The sequence below is a fragment of the Lagopus leucura genome, unplaced genomic scaffold, assembly GCF_019238085.1.
Source record: "Lagopus leucura isolate 7727_CA_CO unplaced genomic scaffold, USGS_WTPT01 Super-Scaffold_100001, whole genome shotgun sequence".
In the NCBI taxonomy this organism is placed as follows: Eukaryota; Metazoa; Chordata; class Aves; order Galliformes; family Phasianidae; genus Lagopus; species Lagopus leucura.
In genome coordinates, this window is record NW_024962262.1 from 58,602,801 (window position 1) to 58,620,484 (window position 17,684).

The following is a 17,684-nucleotide window of genomic DNA, read 5'->3' on the forward strand; positions in this document are numbered from 1 at the left end:
TCACATCAAAGCAAAATAGCAAAAATTGTCTACAGAACACAGAGTAAAATTGCTGATTGCAGAGGCATGCAGTTTCATGATAACTTTGGATTAAACCCAAAACCTTCAGAGAAGAGCTCCATTATGTTTTTCTTTTGTTGGCTCTGCTGCCTACTGGCATAACAAAAACACATGCCAGAGCTCCAAACATCTTTACAAGGCCCCTGGAAATCTAGGTAAAAAATGCTTCAGCACCAGGAAGGTGAATGGAGAAGAGCCCAAGTTCATCCCCAGGAGAAAGATGGTACAGTATAACATTTGATTCCACAACCCAATGAAGGGCTCTGGTCACTGTGTTCTTGACTATTCTGCAGTAGCACCCCAAACTCTCTCCTAATTTAGAGCCCTGCTGGGTGTAAGTCAGTTTTATTTCTCACAGGCAGACTACAGTGGCAAGAAAGATAACGCAAATACTGAGGTAATGGTCAGCCCTTGGGTTACAGACTCAATAACTGTCATTCTCAGTTTTTGCTGTTTGAATCATTTATCTAAGCATCCACAGATAGTTGTGGCATTGTGTTAACAAGAACAATTTAGGCTCCCATAAAACCTGAACCACCTCAAGAGATGAGCTGCAAACAGGCACATGTGAATCTTGGCATATCCAGGCCTGTGAACTATATCTTCAAACCAATAATGATATATCAAGTTCAAAAGATTTACTGTGATATAAACCATATTCAGCTGATAAATAATCTGAAGAAAAACTCCAATCACTACCTCTCAAGAAGAAACATGTGCTTCTTTCCAGATTACACTGAGTTGCTACACAGATATTAAACACAAAAATCTACTACTATTATGTGTGATGTATAAACCTTACCTAAATGAGCTGGCTATGAAAGTGGTGAGGAGAAAAATAAATAAGCCTGGCCTCACAGGGCCTTATATTTATACTTCAGACCAAGAGAAAATCAGAACAAAACACTGAGTATGCACAGCATCACTACATCTAGTCAATCATTTCAGTCTTCTAAGACAGTCCACTGAGTGCGTAGAGATGAAGAATTGTGGTCACTTCAACCCCTTTCTAATCTAGACATAGTTAATGGAAATACAGTACCCTAGCTTGTATTTTGCTTTGCAGTGAATTGCAAGAGGAGTTGCAGTACACATACAATCAGACTGGAGTTAGCAAACATTCTCTGCTGAGAAATTACATTATGGTTTTCTGCTTTGTTTCAGTGCTTTTCCTCAGATCCCCATCTTTTCACAACATAGCAATAAAATCAGCTCTTTGCATGTTTGCCATTATTACCAAATCCACACCCATAGCAGAGGTTTTTGTTCTACTGACAGAAGTTTCATCACATTTACTATGCAGTCTAATGCATGGAAGGAGACAAGATAAAAGATTCAGTATGATATGAGAGGCAGCTAAAAGTTTTTAAGGGCACAAGAGCTATCTATGGAGTGCTACAACGCTTCACCTCAGCAACCAATCTCAGCTGCAAAACTACGAGAACAAACACTCATGAGTAACTTTAAATCTGTATTTCTCAACAATCTGCTCATAAGCTCCAAACTGCCTGCTTTCCATGTTTTTGTCACAAAACACGGGGAACCGTAAAAATGGGTGCTCCTGGTAAGTTTTATTTGTTTCACTTGGAAAATCTTTCAAACTCCTTTGAAAACTAAGCAGTTAACACAGTTTCAGAGGAGCATTTTTCATCTTTTTTTTTTTAAATATATAATTGACTAAAAAATCCTTTTCCAGGAGTGTTAGCAATGTAAACATCTGTTACAGCAATGCTATCCCAAGTAAAGGCAGGAGCTAAGCTAAGTGCATTTCTTCATCAATGCAAATCAAAGATAAATGTAATTACATTTAGTATAGGCTGTGGATGTTTGAAAGAAATAATTGTTATAAGCTTTCTAGAACCTAGTAAAAACAAATCTATCAATTATTATTATTTACCTCACACACAAAAAAATCTGAATGATTAAAATTACAGCTATTAAAACTTTGTGCAATAGTTACAATTGCAGTCACCTCTATTCCTCAATACGTATTTTCAAGCTTTTGTCTCTATAGAACAGTACTATCCACCATCAGCATTTGATTCTATGCTTCCATAAAACACAATTCAATTAAAGAATCCCTTCATCATATACCAAAGTCTCCTCACTTCCAACATGCCAGACTTCTGCACTCACATAATGGGGCCTGGGATAAGGTTTTCATTAGGACACAAAATAACGAAATCTACAACCAAGAGGCCAGAACGTATCTGGTTGGATAAAAGTTCCCACTGTCAGCTGAGTCTCATGCACAGGATTCCATTCACACAGCATCAAGACATCTTCATCTAAGCTTGATATCACCAGCTTCTTACCAGCCAATGGAAACAAGTACTTCTAGGGTATAACACCTCTAAAGCACTCAACTATTAGGATAAGCTAATTGACTTCTTAACAGAGCATACTCTCTGACTGCACAAAATGACTTGGAGTGACTAGTTCAAAACTGTCTGTGATGTTCTGTGTGAGCTTTTTTGGTGGATACTTTTTTGTTTGTTTGTGGCAGTCAACAGCATAACTACAACTCACGTAGTCAGTATAGGGTGAGGTGCGCAGAAAATCATCTCCTCAAATTTGATTAAAAGTCTTGTTATGACATGTCTTAGGTTTAATGTTCAATGACATCATTACTATTCTGAGGTCTAATGGTTTAAATTAGAAATCCTTTCCACTCAGCAGGCAGAGAGTGGTTGCGCTGTAATGAGCAACGAAATTCCCTCCTGAAAGTTCTTCCTATGCAAATGCTTCTATTTTAGCCTTAAAGTGCTTTCCTTTTCCAGTGCTCACTTTCTCTGGGCATACCTTTCTGTTTTATTTCTGCAACAATGAAAAACATAACTGGGTAAGAATTTCATTTCATTGTAAATTAACAGAGTAGGCCAGAAACCAAAATTAACTTCACTTTGCTTTACTAAAGGTTTTTTACTTCCTTCTGGTTGTAACAGGGATCAAACCCTCAGAACCTCTGTACATGAAGAAGGGAAGGAATAAGCTGTTTGCAGACACATTTACACCAGAGTTTATGCTGAGCATACACAGGAATAAATATATCAATATATGAAGAAATCATTTTTCTTTCCTGGTCTTCTGAGCTGATGGACAGAATACTCCTCCCTCCAATAACATGGTTGAAACTGCAGGCAAATAAATAAGAAAGATTACCTTGGAGACAATTTACATCCACGCTGCAAGTATGCGTTAAGTGTTCCAGTTGCTGCAAGCAACAGCCCAAGGTATGGAGGTGAAGGTTTCATAGGTCTTGAGGAAAACTCTGGGTGGAATTGAACTCCCACAAAATATGGGTGATCTACAAGACAGATGTCATAGAGAAAATTAAAAGATCCAAGAAGAGAATACTAGAACAACTGTTGGAATAAAAATTCTTGAAGATACCACATAAGAGTCAAGAAATCAGATCAGCATGTGTAAACTTAAGGATGATAACTTCAACTTTTTTTTTTTCATGGAAAGCAACTGACAATGGTGGCAAAAGGTTAGTAAAGCAAATCAATGAAAAATCATCCCGATTCAACCTTAACGTGCCCAACAATGTAATTAAAAGCTGGATTATAAATATCTACAGACATGTACAGGAGAAAACAATGCTATGTAGGCAACCATAATTTAACCATTTCCCAAGCTTTTTTCCTACTGTTCTGGTATCCAAAATTTATATTTATGCATGCATATTCAGAACGTGCACCTACATGCATCTAAGTGGAAAATGAAAAAGTTTGTAAAAGACTAGGCACTACAATACAGCAACTATTTACATACTAAGAGACGAACACGGAAGCTATTTACACCAAATTTGGGGAAAACAAGTTTCAAACAATTTGGCCTGGAAGGGAACTGCTGAATCAGTAACACTGTTTCCTGCTATTGAATAAAGCTGCATCATGTAGTCTCACATACAAAGGCCAAAAGTCCTCGTAACAACCCCTAGGATTTTTTGCTCCCACAGGAAAGGTGTTAGGATAGTCTCTCCTTTTGCTTAGAAACCTCTTCCTAATTCAGAAGCCATCTTATTTACAGACAAATTGCATCCATTTCCTATAGTGCACTGCTTTCCCACTGTATGTTCTGTGATGAAGGATGAGAATATCATCAGCATTTAGTGTCATTTATTACACTAATCAGTAGTCTTCTCTTCAGTCTTTAGCTGCTTCTCCAGTCAAAGCAACTCATGAATACTGCTTCTGCACCCCTATCTTTCTTGGAAGGATAAGGATGGAACAATATTTTTGTGCTCTTTCATGCCGTGCACCTGTTCCATCTCTAAATATCAGTTTAAAGGAGCCTAATGTTAACCATTTCTACTAGCAGGACACAAGATGAAAGTAAGTACAGATCTCTTCTGATTGGCCAATTTCCAAAACAATCCCAAACATTCAAGGAATTTCTCTGCCATATAGAATAAGTGATAACAAGAAAGTAGGGGTTTTTATTCTCTGAAGATAAACAATATAAGCAAGTATACTGCTCTTTGTTCTGTTGCTATGCCATAAAAAGAATCTGAGATCCTAAATTTATCCTAAAATTTCTCTCTCTCTGCTATGAAGTTTAATTCTTTAAAGCAACAAAATAAGACAAAGCATCAAATATTTCCTGCGGAGATGTTTTCCTAAAAGCTTTGCCTAAGCTATCTAGTATGCTGTTATTTCTGTTCTTCCGCTTCAACCCACCCTCCTCTCTATGATGACTTTAGTAATCAGCCTCCTTGCAGCCCGTTGTGAAATAATTCCAGGTTTTACTGCTGCTTTCATTCTTTTTACAGTAACATGTAATTTAAAAAATCCTGCCTGATTTATTTAATTATGCTCTTTATAAAAGTTGTTTTATGCAGGACAGATAAAATAGTCTCCCAAACAGTCTCAGCTTGCATAAGAAAATTAATCTGCCATGACAGTTAACAGTTAATGAATTCATATGTACTTTTTGCTCTGAGTTTACTCTCTATGTACAGTTGCTTGATATTTCAAATAGATGTCTATACTCAAACCCTGGTTCAAAATGACAAGAATGTTCTTCAGCATACTATGGAGTATAAAAAGAATTCTCAGAAACATCTTTTCAGAAATAGCACTCTATAGAATGATAGTGTAGTTTTATGATAAGTTTCTGTGCAAGCTTATCTAAATCAACAGCATTTGAGGTCACTTAAAAAAAAGCTTGTAAAGTAGCCCTCATGTTCAGGAGTCTGATACTCGCCTAGCCAATGGTGTCTTAACAGTGAGGAATTACTCAAAGATTCAAGCAAAAGCTAAGAGGCTGTCTCTATGAGCAGAACTATGTAAACATTTAACAATAAAAAAAAAGCAGCATACTTTCTTATCATTTTGAGAGATCTTTTCAAAAAAGCATCTAGCCATACTTGGTGTAGTAGTCCAATCCTATCAGATTTTCACAGAACTAAGCCTTTTTATTTATATGAATTACTTCCGTGAAAGACAGGAGTTTGCTTTCTGTATGATTTTCATACTCCATTTTTTTTTCTGATTCTAAATGGGGGTAACTGAAGGAGACACACATTGAGTTTGGAAGGTACTTCAGTTTCTAGTCCTATCTCCTACTCAAAGCAGGGTCAACTTGAAAATTAAGTCAGGCTACTGACTACTTCACTTAGTCAAGTTTAGAAGGTCTCTGCAAAGATGGGGATTTATACAGAGATGTTTCTTAGCTTGGTTATACTGCATGTATACAACTCAGATAAAATAAACCAGTTATTGAAACATGACTGAGAATATCTGAGGGTACTTAAGGCCAATGTAATCACAAAGCTGTTTTTCACCTTTAAAAGGCCAACATGATCAGGGGAGGTCCCTGATGGCCAGAAAAAGACAGTCATCAATCTCATCTTCAAGAATCATTAACCTAAGGAACAGTACAGTCAACTTCAACTTGGCAAATGGCAAGATTACAAAATAAAAGCTACTCCAATCCATTTTCAGACACAAAGGAGAGGAAAGGAATTAAAAATAATCAGTCTCTGAATGAGAGAAGAGCTGTAGCTTTCCTTTACCCTGACTTTAGCAAGACTTTTAACATGGTTTCCTAGCAACCAAATTGGAAGCTATGGAAGGAATGGGTAAACTACAAAATGTCCTAAAAATGGCTAGACTGCTGGGTTCAAAGAACAGTGGCAAGAAGAAGTCCAACCAGTTGCATATTTGGAGACAACGAAAAATTTGACTGGATATGGCTCTCACCAACCTGATCGAAGGTAGCTGTTCTGAACAGAGGGTTGGAATAGACAACTTCCCAAAACATTCTGTGATTCCATGTAGCACTGAGCTAGAATTACAATATTTTGCAGAAACTGTATGTATCTCTCTGATAACCTAATTCATGCAGAATCCCTGAGGAGAAATATAAGACAGTGGCTCTTGAAAGCCACTGAATCTTAATTTATTGTTATACACAAGTGGACTCAACAGTAACTCCTAACATGATCCTGGCTGTTTCAACAGGTAAGTACTGACCTACTTGCCATTTACTTACCTACAGTTTATGTAGTTTTAACAGATACAGAAAGTACTACAGACAAGTGAGACACTTACTCTCCAGTTCAATCATTTCCATTCTGTTTCCTTCTGTATCATGGCCAACAAATTTCAAACCTTTCTCTTCAAAGCAGTGAGTTAATTCTGGGTTCACCTGAAATATTGAAAACAGTTGTAGTTTTATTTATTTTTTGATGCAACTTTTTGATATAACTGTAATGCTTTTATTATGTATGCAAGAACAAAAATATTTGGAAAAAGAGCTGAGAATTTTTGCTTTCTTTGTTGAGACTCGGGTAGTAGCTTTCAAAAAATAGGCATGCTTACATTAACATGAGATGAGTCAGTAACTTAAAAACTTAACAATAAATACAAACAAAAGATTAAAGACAGGGTCCCTTTTGCTCACTATCCTCCTGATCCTAAAGAGCATGTATTCCTCATTTTTGAAATGGCCAACTATAGCAAGTGGAAGGCTGTTCAGTTCAACTGTCTATGGCATAAGCTGTCAAAAATCACCCAGACAGGAGCTCTAGAATGAAATGTTTCATCTCCTTGGTAATGTTCTACTTACTTCATTAATATTCAAACTGAACACCCTTACCACCATTGCACTCTTTTCCCAGCTTAAAGGAAACTTAGCGTTGTTTGAACCAGATTTTACCATGCATACATCTCACAGTTTAGGCCCCTTTAGAGATACTTTCAAATGCCTTCTGAACCATTTCTGAACTAACACAGCATTCCCAACTACTGTCAGTTTCCCTAGACAATAGCATTTTGAATATATAGAGATGCCTTTCCTCAGATGTTCTCGCTGAAGAGGACCTATACCAGAGGCCAGTAGAATTGGGATAATTGCTAGGATGCAAGTGATCTGGATTAGCATCTAAGTTATAGATGCCTGAAGTCTGCCTATGTTTAGATTATAGCAGAATGTGGACTTTCTGAGCATAATCTAAACCCAGTCAGCCCAGGAGCAATACACTTAAAGATTATAAACCTACACCTTTCAGATATCTCATAGTAAGTCAAGTCAGGTAGTGGTTAAAAAATAGTCTAAGAAACAATCTTGTTACTACACTATTCCCCTTTCTTTAAAACTTGTAATAACACCTCTGCAATACCGTGTCCAGTTTCAGGCCCCTCAGCACAAGAAAGACGTATTAACAAAATACTGTGAAATCTATAGGATGTCCACTGGGACATTTAGGGGACTGAAGAACATATAATGCAGAAGAGACTGAAGGAGCTAGGTTTGTTCAACCTGGAAAAGAGAAGGTGAAGTGTGGAGGTAGTTGTTGATTTCAGCTATCTAACGGGATGGTATAAAGGAGATGTAGCCAGACTTTGCTTGGAGGTGCAAAGCAGAAGAGTGAGACATTAAAGACGCAAACAAACACGGAATTTCTGGTAGATATAAAGGAAACATAGCTCGCAATCAATTGTTAAGCAAATTTTCCAAAGATATAGATATATAGATAATCTAAAGATATAGAGCAATCTCTCTCTCAGAATTTCTCAGCAAGGACAGGACAAAACCTTGAGAAGTCTGATCTAATTTCAAAGTTAGCTCAGCACCAAGCACCTATGTAGGTGAACCAAAGCATGAATGTTCCTCACAATATAAATGACTAAACATTAGTAAGTCTTGTTCTACGGTTATGTAAGAAATCTCCCACTGGCTTTAATAAGAGTCATGTCTACCGAGTGAAATAGTTTGTTTAAGCTTTAAGTTTTGAGCACAAAGTCCATTAGCAGTGCTTACCTCATATCGATGCCTGTGTCGTTCCTCCACAAACATTTCATCACCATAAAGTTTCCCTGAAAATACAACAAGAAAAACTAATACTAATGCATTGCTTCAACTAATTATAGCTAATAATTTAAAACTCAGAAGTTTTTCATGTGGAAAACTTTGTAACAGGACACTTTATCTCACTCCAGCTTTCTGGTTTTTTTTGGAATCATTTTAGTTTCTACTTAAGTTTATTCAGGATTCATACTGAGTATTCCTCAACTAGAAATAGCTTATAAGCTTCAGAGTTTAAATTGTAAATGTCTAAATAATAATGAAAACAGACATTTGAGTGAAAAAGTAACATGAAATCCCTGCTAGTTTTATAACAATCATATGCAAAATGTGCAATGAAGTTCCACAGCCTTTTGCTAGCATTCCATCTTAACGGATTATACTCGGCAAATGGCATGCTCCTACTGACAAACAGAACATTGCTTTTCTCTCTGGCTTCTGATCTTTTTAGCAAATGACTCTTGCAGCTCTCTTGAATCTTCTACATCACAAACTAACAAGAAACAAGTTCAAGGTATGCAGTAAACCAGAATTTAATTACTTCTCTCACAGCGACAGCCCAAACTCTGCTTTATCTTAGCATCATTAGTAGTACTGCCTCATTTAAGGTGTTGGTACAAGAACAGAGCTGCCAAAAATTATCTCTAAGATTCTGAAGAGTGATAATACTGCAAATACTAAAGATTAAAATCAGATTTTTTCATTAAATGGACATGCATACTGCAGTGTGATCTCCTGCTGAAATAGATATAACTTCTAAAAACTCAGAAGGACAGTTCCTATAGGTTCAATATCACTAAATACTAATTAGGGCACGGCAATACAGAAAATATATTTATTTAGAAACAAGAAATTCTATTTTACATGGTTTTAGTATCACCTGTATTAATGCTGTATAATAAGAGTCCCAAATGGGCTAATAACAGATCTAAACATTATTGATTATTTCAAGCAGTGTAAAGCACTGGGTTCTAATTCAGCTTTTCAATGAGACTTCAGATTTTCTCATTTCACGGAAACATGATCAGAGTGAATAACATCAAGGAAGCTGCTTGCTTCAGGTTGTAATTCTTTAATAAAATCCTTTAACACCCTATACAAAAGGCAAGTGAAAGAACACAAGCGTAACTTACTTAAAATAGAATTTTGTGTTTTGAAAACGGTCCTCCTCTTCCCTAGTCTCATTGTTCCACCCATATCTCCAGGATTGTGTTCTGGCATGTCGATGACCTTTAGAGAAAAATTGTTTAAACACTGTTAATGTCCAGCAAAGAAAAAGAACAGCACAACAATCACATAACAGGCTTCGTAGATTTATAAGTATTAACATCACTCAGTTTCCTGCCATGCTTTTCCAATTACTATTTGCCTTCAGTTTTCCTAACACTTCATTCTCTCTGTTTACTAGGCCCTTTATTGTACTCTTCCTTATACTATTCTTTATATTCAATTTTCTTTCTTATACCAAGCAGCAGAGAAAGCTGTCTTGTTAAGACAGTGGAGCTCCTTTTTTTGAGGGGAAGAGGGTACAGGGCAGCAAAGAGAAGACAGCACTCACGGCAAGGCTATATAAACCTGTAAAAGCAGAGAACTAGAACTGGTGACCCCAGCACACGTGTTGTCTCAGATGACAGACATAAGTAACTTAACAGAGGGAGAAGATTAACAAAACTTCCCTCCTAAATCACCGTTACCAAAGACTTGGTTTGATTTGTTTTTTGCTGGTTTTGTTTTTCCAGAGTATGCAGTAACAACACTAGAGGCAACCAGAACAAACTTGTTCCCTCTGAACGCCAGGCAGCACTTCTGTGCTTGTGCAGGTAACAGAGCATCACAGAGGCTGTTCAGAGGCTGTGGAGTTTCCTTCCTTGGAGATCTCCAAGAGGCGCTTGGCCATGGGCCTGGCACCCTGCTGTTCTGGGTGTCCTGCTGGGGCAGAGGCTGATGGACACAGAGGTGTGTGCCAGCCTCAGCCATCCTGTGACTCTGGATCATTCTGTTTCTCAGACTGCCTAAGAGTATACAGAATACTGGGCTGCCATACATGTAGAACATACTATTTAACATTTAGAGAAGAGAATGTACAAAGCCTGTTATTGCAGACTGAAACAGATGGATCAAATGGCTGCCTGTGGGTTAACTAACATGGTGGAATTCAGTGGCTGTGAGAAACAACAGTTTAACAGAAGTAGCGTAGTTTAGTTTTTCTCAGTTTGAAAAATCTTGACGAGTCTCATAATTGTGCTTAGAGAAATTGTGTCTCAGAGAGGTAAAATCATTCTGAATAGTACGAACACATGAACTGAAACAACCACCCACATCCCTGTATTCTCTACGTACACTTCGTGAGAAACAATTGACAAGGCGAGGTTCTAAAAATACAAATATTCACACATACGGGTAAATCTGGAATTGGATTTTTATTAACCTTAATTTGCCCTCTGGGAGTAATGAAAATGTTTTCTGATGATACACTTCATAAACTGAAGTTATTCAATTTAGAAGAGATGGTGGAAAGTGCTTAGCCTTTGGCCTTGTGCCAATGCATTTCAGCTGTGCAATTATCTCTGCATAACCTTATACCTTCAAAATGTTATTTATAAACTACATACTCATTATAAAATGTCATGAGCAGAAGTTGTGATCAAACCCCTAGGATATTACAAATCCTCTAATTGCCTCCCAAAAACATGAAGATGAGGACTGTGCAATGTGCTCGGCTTAGAAGTATATATATATATATACATACACACACAAAACAACACCAGCTCAAAAAACACACAAAAACAATGCAGTAAACCCACGTTACTTCAGAAACGGTGAAACTATCTGGTTTCCTTTCATTTACTTAGAAATAATGTTAGAACATTTACAACAACCTGTGTATATGTCAAACACTGCCCTCCAAAATCACATACAAGTTTTCCAGGAGGTGATTTTCCCCCCACCACCACTTGCCCAGAATTTTAAAGTTGCACTCTAGACTCTTGTCAAATGGATGTGAAATGGTCACAAGCAGCTAAAAATGTTTCAAGTATGTGCTTCTGTTCCAATCACAAAGGTTCCACTTCAATGTCTGTTTAATGAATATTTAAAGTTGTCAAGAAAATTATTACTAGGTTTTCCCCTGGTTTTCTCATAACAATTTAGATTTCACAATTTCCTTGCTATTTATTATTTGCTGAGCTAAGATCTTCTATGAAAACATTATGAGAGTAACACAATGAATAGAAGAAAGGATGGGGATACAGTGAGGGAGAAGGATACAACTCAAAAGACATTGTGCAATTCGAACTTAGCAGTTAAAACACTGGCTCCAAATGAAGTGGATCTGCCTATCCAGGTCACAGGAGATTTCACTAAATTACTGTGCTTAAATGTGTTTTTCAGGAAAATTCAAAATCAGCCATTATCAAATAGCATAATGCCAGGCTACAAAAGCACAGCTTTATCTGCTCTGCTGATGTCTTTTGCCAAAATTTGGATCAGAATCTAACACAGGGCTACAAGCCCAACAAAAATTCCACTAGAAGTCTTCAGCATTTCTCCCAATTTGTCTGTATCTTCTGAAAATACTGGATTAGTATTTGAAACAAGATCTTCCTTCCTGATACGCTCCATGGCACTGCTCAACTTCAGCAGCTACCAGCACACAACTCTCAACATTTATACATTACATGAGTTTGCAATAACATCTGTGCAAGCAGCTTTCAAAGGAAAAGCACTACTGCTGCTCTACTAACCAAGGCAGTAATAAGAATCAGAAAACCAATTCATATTACGGAAAACTTTGCTCTATTTTACAGAATTTATTTGAACAGATAAAAGACAAATCATCAAGTGGCTGTTACTGTGAACAGCTGACTAGATTCTTCAAAGAGATTGTGCTTTCCTCCATAAAATAAATCTTACCCATGCATTAGCTCTTTGAAGAGTAAAGAATGGCAAAGGAGGAGAGGAACCACAAAAGCATCAGTAGGGAGGATGCAATACAAGAGAAGACATAAATCAGTCTTGTTTTTGTTTTTCAACCCAAGTCTCTCAAAACTGTTAATACTACAGGGATTTTGCAGGGATCACATATTACACCCCTGACAGTCAACATCAAACAAATAATGAATCACTGACACAACACACCACATTGTAAGTGTAAAACAGTCCAAGGGTCTTAAACCACACAGTTGATGAACAGCAACTTTAACTATCCATGAAATACAGTTTTCTTTCAGAAATCTACCACTTGGGTTGTTTTGTTGCCATTAGAAAACATATAAAAGTTAATGAGAAAAGCCGAGACACTCAACATACAGCAGCGAAGGCACTGAAAATGCAACAACTTGTATCACTTTACTAATCACTTCAGGAACATTAATGCTTTGTCTCTGTTTTGTTTCAGGTCCTGCAATGTCACAATATCTCTACCTTGGCTACCCTGGGTTTTGTTTTGTTTTCGCTAATCTCTTCCCCATCCCATTGGGAGACAGGGAGAGAGTGAGTGAAGGACTGCATGATGCTAAGCTACCTGCTCACCACGGTAAGCAAGCATTTTTTCATTCTATTTTGCTTATTTTAATAAAAGAGTATGTTTATTCAGAAAAAACTTCCCTGTGCTTATTAAGTTTTAAACAAACAGCAACAAAAAATAGACAATTTATAGAGAACCACTGCAGACAGTTCTGAAAGCCAATGTTACACTAGCCCTAGTGCCAAAATCCTGTGACAAATTTAATTAGCTTATTAAGCACTCAGCTGAGTCCACTCTGCAGAACCATGCACACAAAAGAAAAACAACTCAAGACAATCACTGTAACTTTAATTGAAGCAATTTGTTCCGATGAGCAAGCCTGTTTTCTTTTCAGCTCTTTTATATTTAAGCTACAACTTTCTACAGGAGATAATTAAGGCTGAAGTAGTTCTTAAACTCATTTACACTACAGTTATGCTTCTTCTACAACTTCCAAGCCCTTCTACTTTTGTTTTCATCAAATGATTCAATGGCTTGGCTTGAAAGGACTTCCAAGACCACCAGCACATACAGGTCCAACTCACTGGCATGGGTAGGGCTGCCCCAAGCCCCATCAAACCTGGCCTTGAGCACCTCCAGGGACAGAGCACCCACAGCTTTTCTGGGTAGCCTGGGCCCATGCCTCACCACTCTCTGAGGAATTATATAGAAGAGATATCTAGACCTCTGGAAAGCTCTCCTGCAATGAGTAAAGGAATTTTCTTTTCCCACTTCCCATGAAGGAAACAGCACTGCAGTTTATTTCCATGAGTCGTTACCCTCCTTACGACAAATACATCATAACCTTTCTCATCTCAGCTGGAGAACTGATAGAACACAAGCAAGTACTGCTTATCATATAAATGTAATTTAGGCACTTACTTTAAATTTTAGGGTTTCCCAATACTGTAAACAGCAGTCTAACAAAAAATTTAAAAAGATGACAGAGCTAGGAGATAATTTCAAATACAATTTTGTGAGCTAGATTATCTCACAAAGAGTACTTTGTCATTACTGTCTATCCAACAGCTGTGCACAACTCAGTTTCAGAAAACCAAAAGGACTGATATATCAATTTCATAGCAAAGATTAATTACCCTAATTAAATGTGCCAGCCACTTCAAGGATGCTTCAAGTCTCATGCTCTACATTACACTTAATTATTTCCCGATTCATCTAGGTGGTGATTATCCACCTAGATAAGCTTTAACTGGCCAAAGACCATCTTGTGTTGAAGAATCTTAATTCTAGCAGATTATTTCTGACCTGCAATCTGAATTCCTTTTATTTAAAGCACAAGCCACAACGTGCAACATCCATACCGTCTTCCCCATCTGTACTCCCTTCAAAAACCTTATAAACCTCATTGTCCAAATTGTAATGTAGTTCTGCATTCCTTACATCAATTCTCTAGCCCTCAACTTGAAATGACAAGAATCTCTTGGAATTTGCTTTCCTTATTTGCACCTACAGAGGTATATGGAACCAAGTTCTGCATGATTAGAGTTAACATGCCAGCACAGATATACTTGTGCACTTTTTGTTTGCTGGATCACTAAATCAAAGTAATTGAAAGTCCACATATTCATTTTTATGCACAGATATAGCAGACACTTTTAAAATATGAAATCCATCTCCAGAAAGGGAAATAAGAGAAAGTAAGAAGAAAAAGAGAAAGAAAAGTAGATATATGGATGCACGTGGAGAAACCCTAGCAAAAAGTCTAGGGGAAAAGGAGGCTGAGGAGAGACCTTATTGCTCTCTTCCAATATCTGAAAGCTGCTTATAGCAAGATCAGAGTTGGTCTCTTTTCACTGGTGACAGGATGAGGTAAAATGGCCTCAAGTTGTGCCAGGGTAAGTTTAGGTTGGATATCAGGAAAAACTTCCTTACAGAATGGGTTGTGAAGCAGTGGAATAGGCTCCTTACGGAGGTGGTTGAGTCACCATCCCTGGATGTGTTTAAAAACCATTTGGATGTGGCGCTCAGGGACATGATTTAGCAGAGGGTTGTTAGAGACAGGGTAGTATGCTTAGGTCATGGTTGGACTCTTTAAGGTCTTTTCCAACCTGAGCAATTCTACGATTCCAAAAAAGCAAGTGAGGACAAATAGGTCTAAAGATCATTATTTACTAACAAGCTTGTACAAGCTTATAGGAAATATTTTACCTACTAGTTCCAAAGAAAGTAACATCTATAGAGTACTATCACCTCTATACTACGCAAATCAAGTAGGTATTTAATTAGTATGACATCAAGTGAACACACCCAAAATAATTCAGACATCCTCTGTGAAAAGTGTGGGTGGCAGGAGAGAGATCACTTCAGCAGATAATGCAACAACCCCCTCAAATGCTACGCACAGATGTTCACTGAGCAATCAGCAGAAGCACGCCAATATTGCCACACCACAAAAGTTCTAGGCTGTCACCAGCTGGCACAGCATCATACACAACATACAGCCAGCACAGCAGGAACTCTCCTACAAAGTATCACAGAGCCCATACAATTTCTCAAAAGTAAGTGGTGTCCATACAAGAAATCATTTTTATCCTCCCTCCCACACTTCTACTAGGCTGGGTCTAAAAGGGCAAAATGAGGTTAGATAGCATATAAAAAGTTTAAGTTAAAAAGAACAAGTCTAAAAAAAAAAAAAAACAACTGCAGAGTTCCTTCTCAATTATTCAGTACCTTACTTTGCATTAAAGTCAAGGATGGGAGGCAAATATAGAATTAAGCTTTCACTTCTGGGTGACCTTTTCATTTTCCTTCTACCTCTCTGTCAGCAGACACTTTTTTTAAAATGTGCTGTGGGGGGCAGGTATTTATTTAAAAAAAAAAAACATCAGCTGATAGTCTTTATTCGTTATTCATTAAAATGACACAGTTACAAACAGAACTCATATCTCATTAAATACATCCTCCCACATAACTAGGCAACTGATCCGACTCCCTCACTTTTTCTTCTTACGCTCTGAGGCAGGTGTTTGATTCCAGTTCTCACTCCTGGATGTCTGTGATGTTATTATGAACATAATGGAAGTCCTCAGCTGTTGCATAAAATCTCTTCTTTACAGGTATGAAACAAGCATGTTTCACCACCTCTATTCGGTATATGAGAAAACAACCAATAGAAAACTAGTAGAAACAGAAACCAGGACTTCTGTGACCTTGCTCCAAACCTTGCTCCTTCATTTTAGAAACAAGGCTGCACTGGCTCTTTAATGTCACCCAAAGCAAAGAGATGATTAAATATCCTGTCACTTAAGCTCCAGTCAAACAGAGGCAGATGTGTTAGAAGAAGGTACTAATACAAATACATTCAATATGTGACAGGGCCAATGTTACCGAATTTCAACAGCAACGATTCATTTGTGTTAGGGAATTCATACTGTCCTGTAAGTGGTGGTAACAAACAAGAACGCAAAACTTGCAAGGAATCTAGTTATCTCTACTTTAAATACATTGTGTTGAGAAAGTTTAGAATACCTTCCTAAGACAAGGAAAAAAATGTTCACAAAGTCAAGCAGTGCAAGAAAGCAATGGTTGCTGAACTATGTTGTCTGCAGAAAAAGCATGTCTACTGCAATTTATCAAAACTTATTTTTCAGTTTACAGATTAAGCAATAGTGAGGTTTTGCCATTTTTGCCAGGTTCCTGGACAACTGTTTGGCTTCCTTCTCCTCAGACCAGAGTTAATAGCTTCATGGAAAATTAATCTGATCCCTACATGGGCTCCCTGTAATTAGTCAGGCCAAATGATAATCCCAATGAGAAGCCACAACTAAATAAAAACGTTGTCTTTTAGCCACAATATAATAATCAGCAGGTGTTTATATATAAAATGCATAACTCCACACTCTTCATACGCTGATTTTAGGACTTATTATCAGAGGAAGTGATGGATAAGAAAAGGTGAAGGTGCAGACATGGTGGGAAAAATTCATTTTAGTAACATCTCAGAGGAAAACCAACATTTGTCCTTTTTTTTTTTTTTGATGCTTTGCCAGTTCTGACATACAAAGGCCTCATAGCATGCACAGGTATCCTTGGTTCCAAACTGGTAATAACCTTAAGGCACAGTCCCACATGGCACTTGGTGCACACCTTCACAAGCTAAAGGCAGTTAAAACTTCTTCATAAAACCTTCTCCATTCTTGGTTCCAAATCCAAGGAGTTAATTTTAAGAAGCAGCTACTTAAAGCTGTAGTTTGTTTCAGGAAAGAGGTGAACTTCACTGTACTTCTACTACTGGAGAGAGAAAAAACGCCTGTGTTGAAGATAAGGCTCATCATCAATCTAAATTAAACTGGCTCTGTGGTTGAACTTTACTTTCAACTTAACAGAATACAAATCTGTTTATTTGAAGTCCTGTTTTTACAATTCACAAAAACTAAAAATTTCCAAACTATTACTGATATTATTTATTGAAGTTATGATCATCTGACCTTGATTTGATGTTATCTAATTAGAAACACAAAATTAGGCCAGATACATAAGCATTATGGCTTCTGACTATAGTTTTCATTAAGTAGCAATATATTCCTGCCAATAGGCTGTAATTACAAATAAGACATTTAGACAACTGCTCAATATTCTTAGTGGCTAGCTAGTTTTCTCATCAGCCTGTCTATATTTCCTTGACTTAATCTTAGTTCTTAATCACATCCCAGGATAACACTTGACTTCACCAAAAGGGAGAGGGCAAAATAAATTTAAAAAGGATTCTCTATCAGTCTTTTGTGCTTCCATTGTTCCAAATTCCCCTATTAGGAATGACTGAAACAATTATCCACAGCAATTT

The 17,684-nt window shown here is 37.3% G+C and overlaps 1 protein-coding gene across 3 annotated transcripts in view; it reads right to left on the bottom strand.

The window, feature by feature from the left end:
- Positions 1-17,684, bottom strand: part of CTPS2 (CTP synthase 2) — a 57,521-nt gene that overhangs the window by 4,385 nt on the left and 35,452 nt on the right. For all 3 annotated transcript variants that reach the window (XM_042867677.1, XM_042867675.1, XM_042867676.1), the window contains exons 14-17: positions 9,510-9,606; positions 8,332-8,387; positions 6,621-6,717; positions 3,223-3,367 (exon numbers count right to left, since the gene is read on the bottom strand). In XM_042867677.1, coding sequence (XP_042723611.1) covers positions 3,223-3,367; positions 6,621-6,717; positions 8,332-8,387; positions 9,510-9,606 — 395 coding nt within the window. The remainder of the gene's footprint in view (positions 1-3,222; positions 3,368-6,620; positions 6,718-8,331; positions 8,388-9,509; positions 9,607-17,684) is intronic.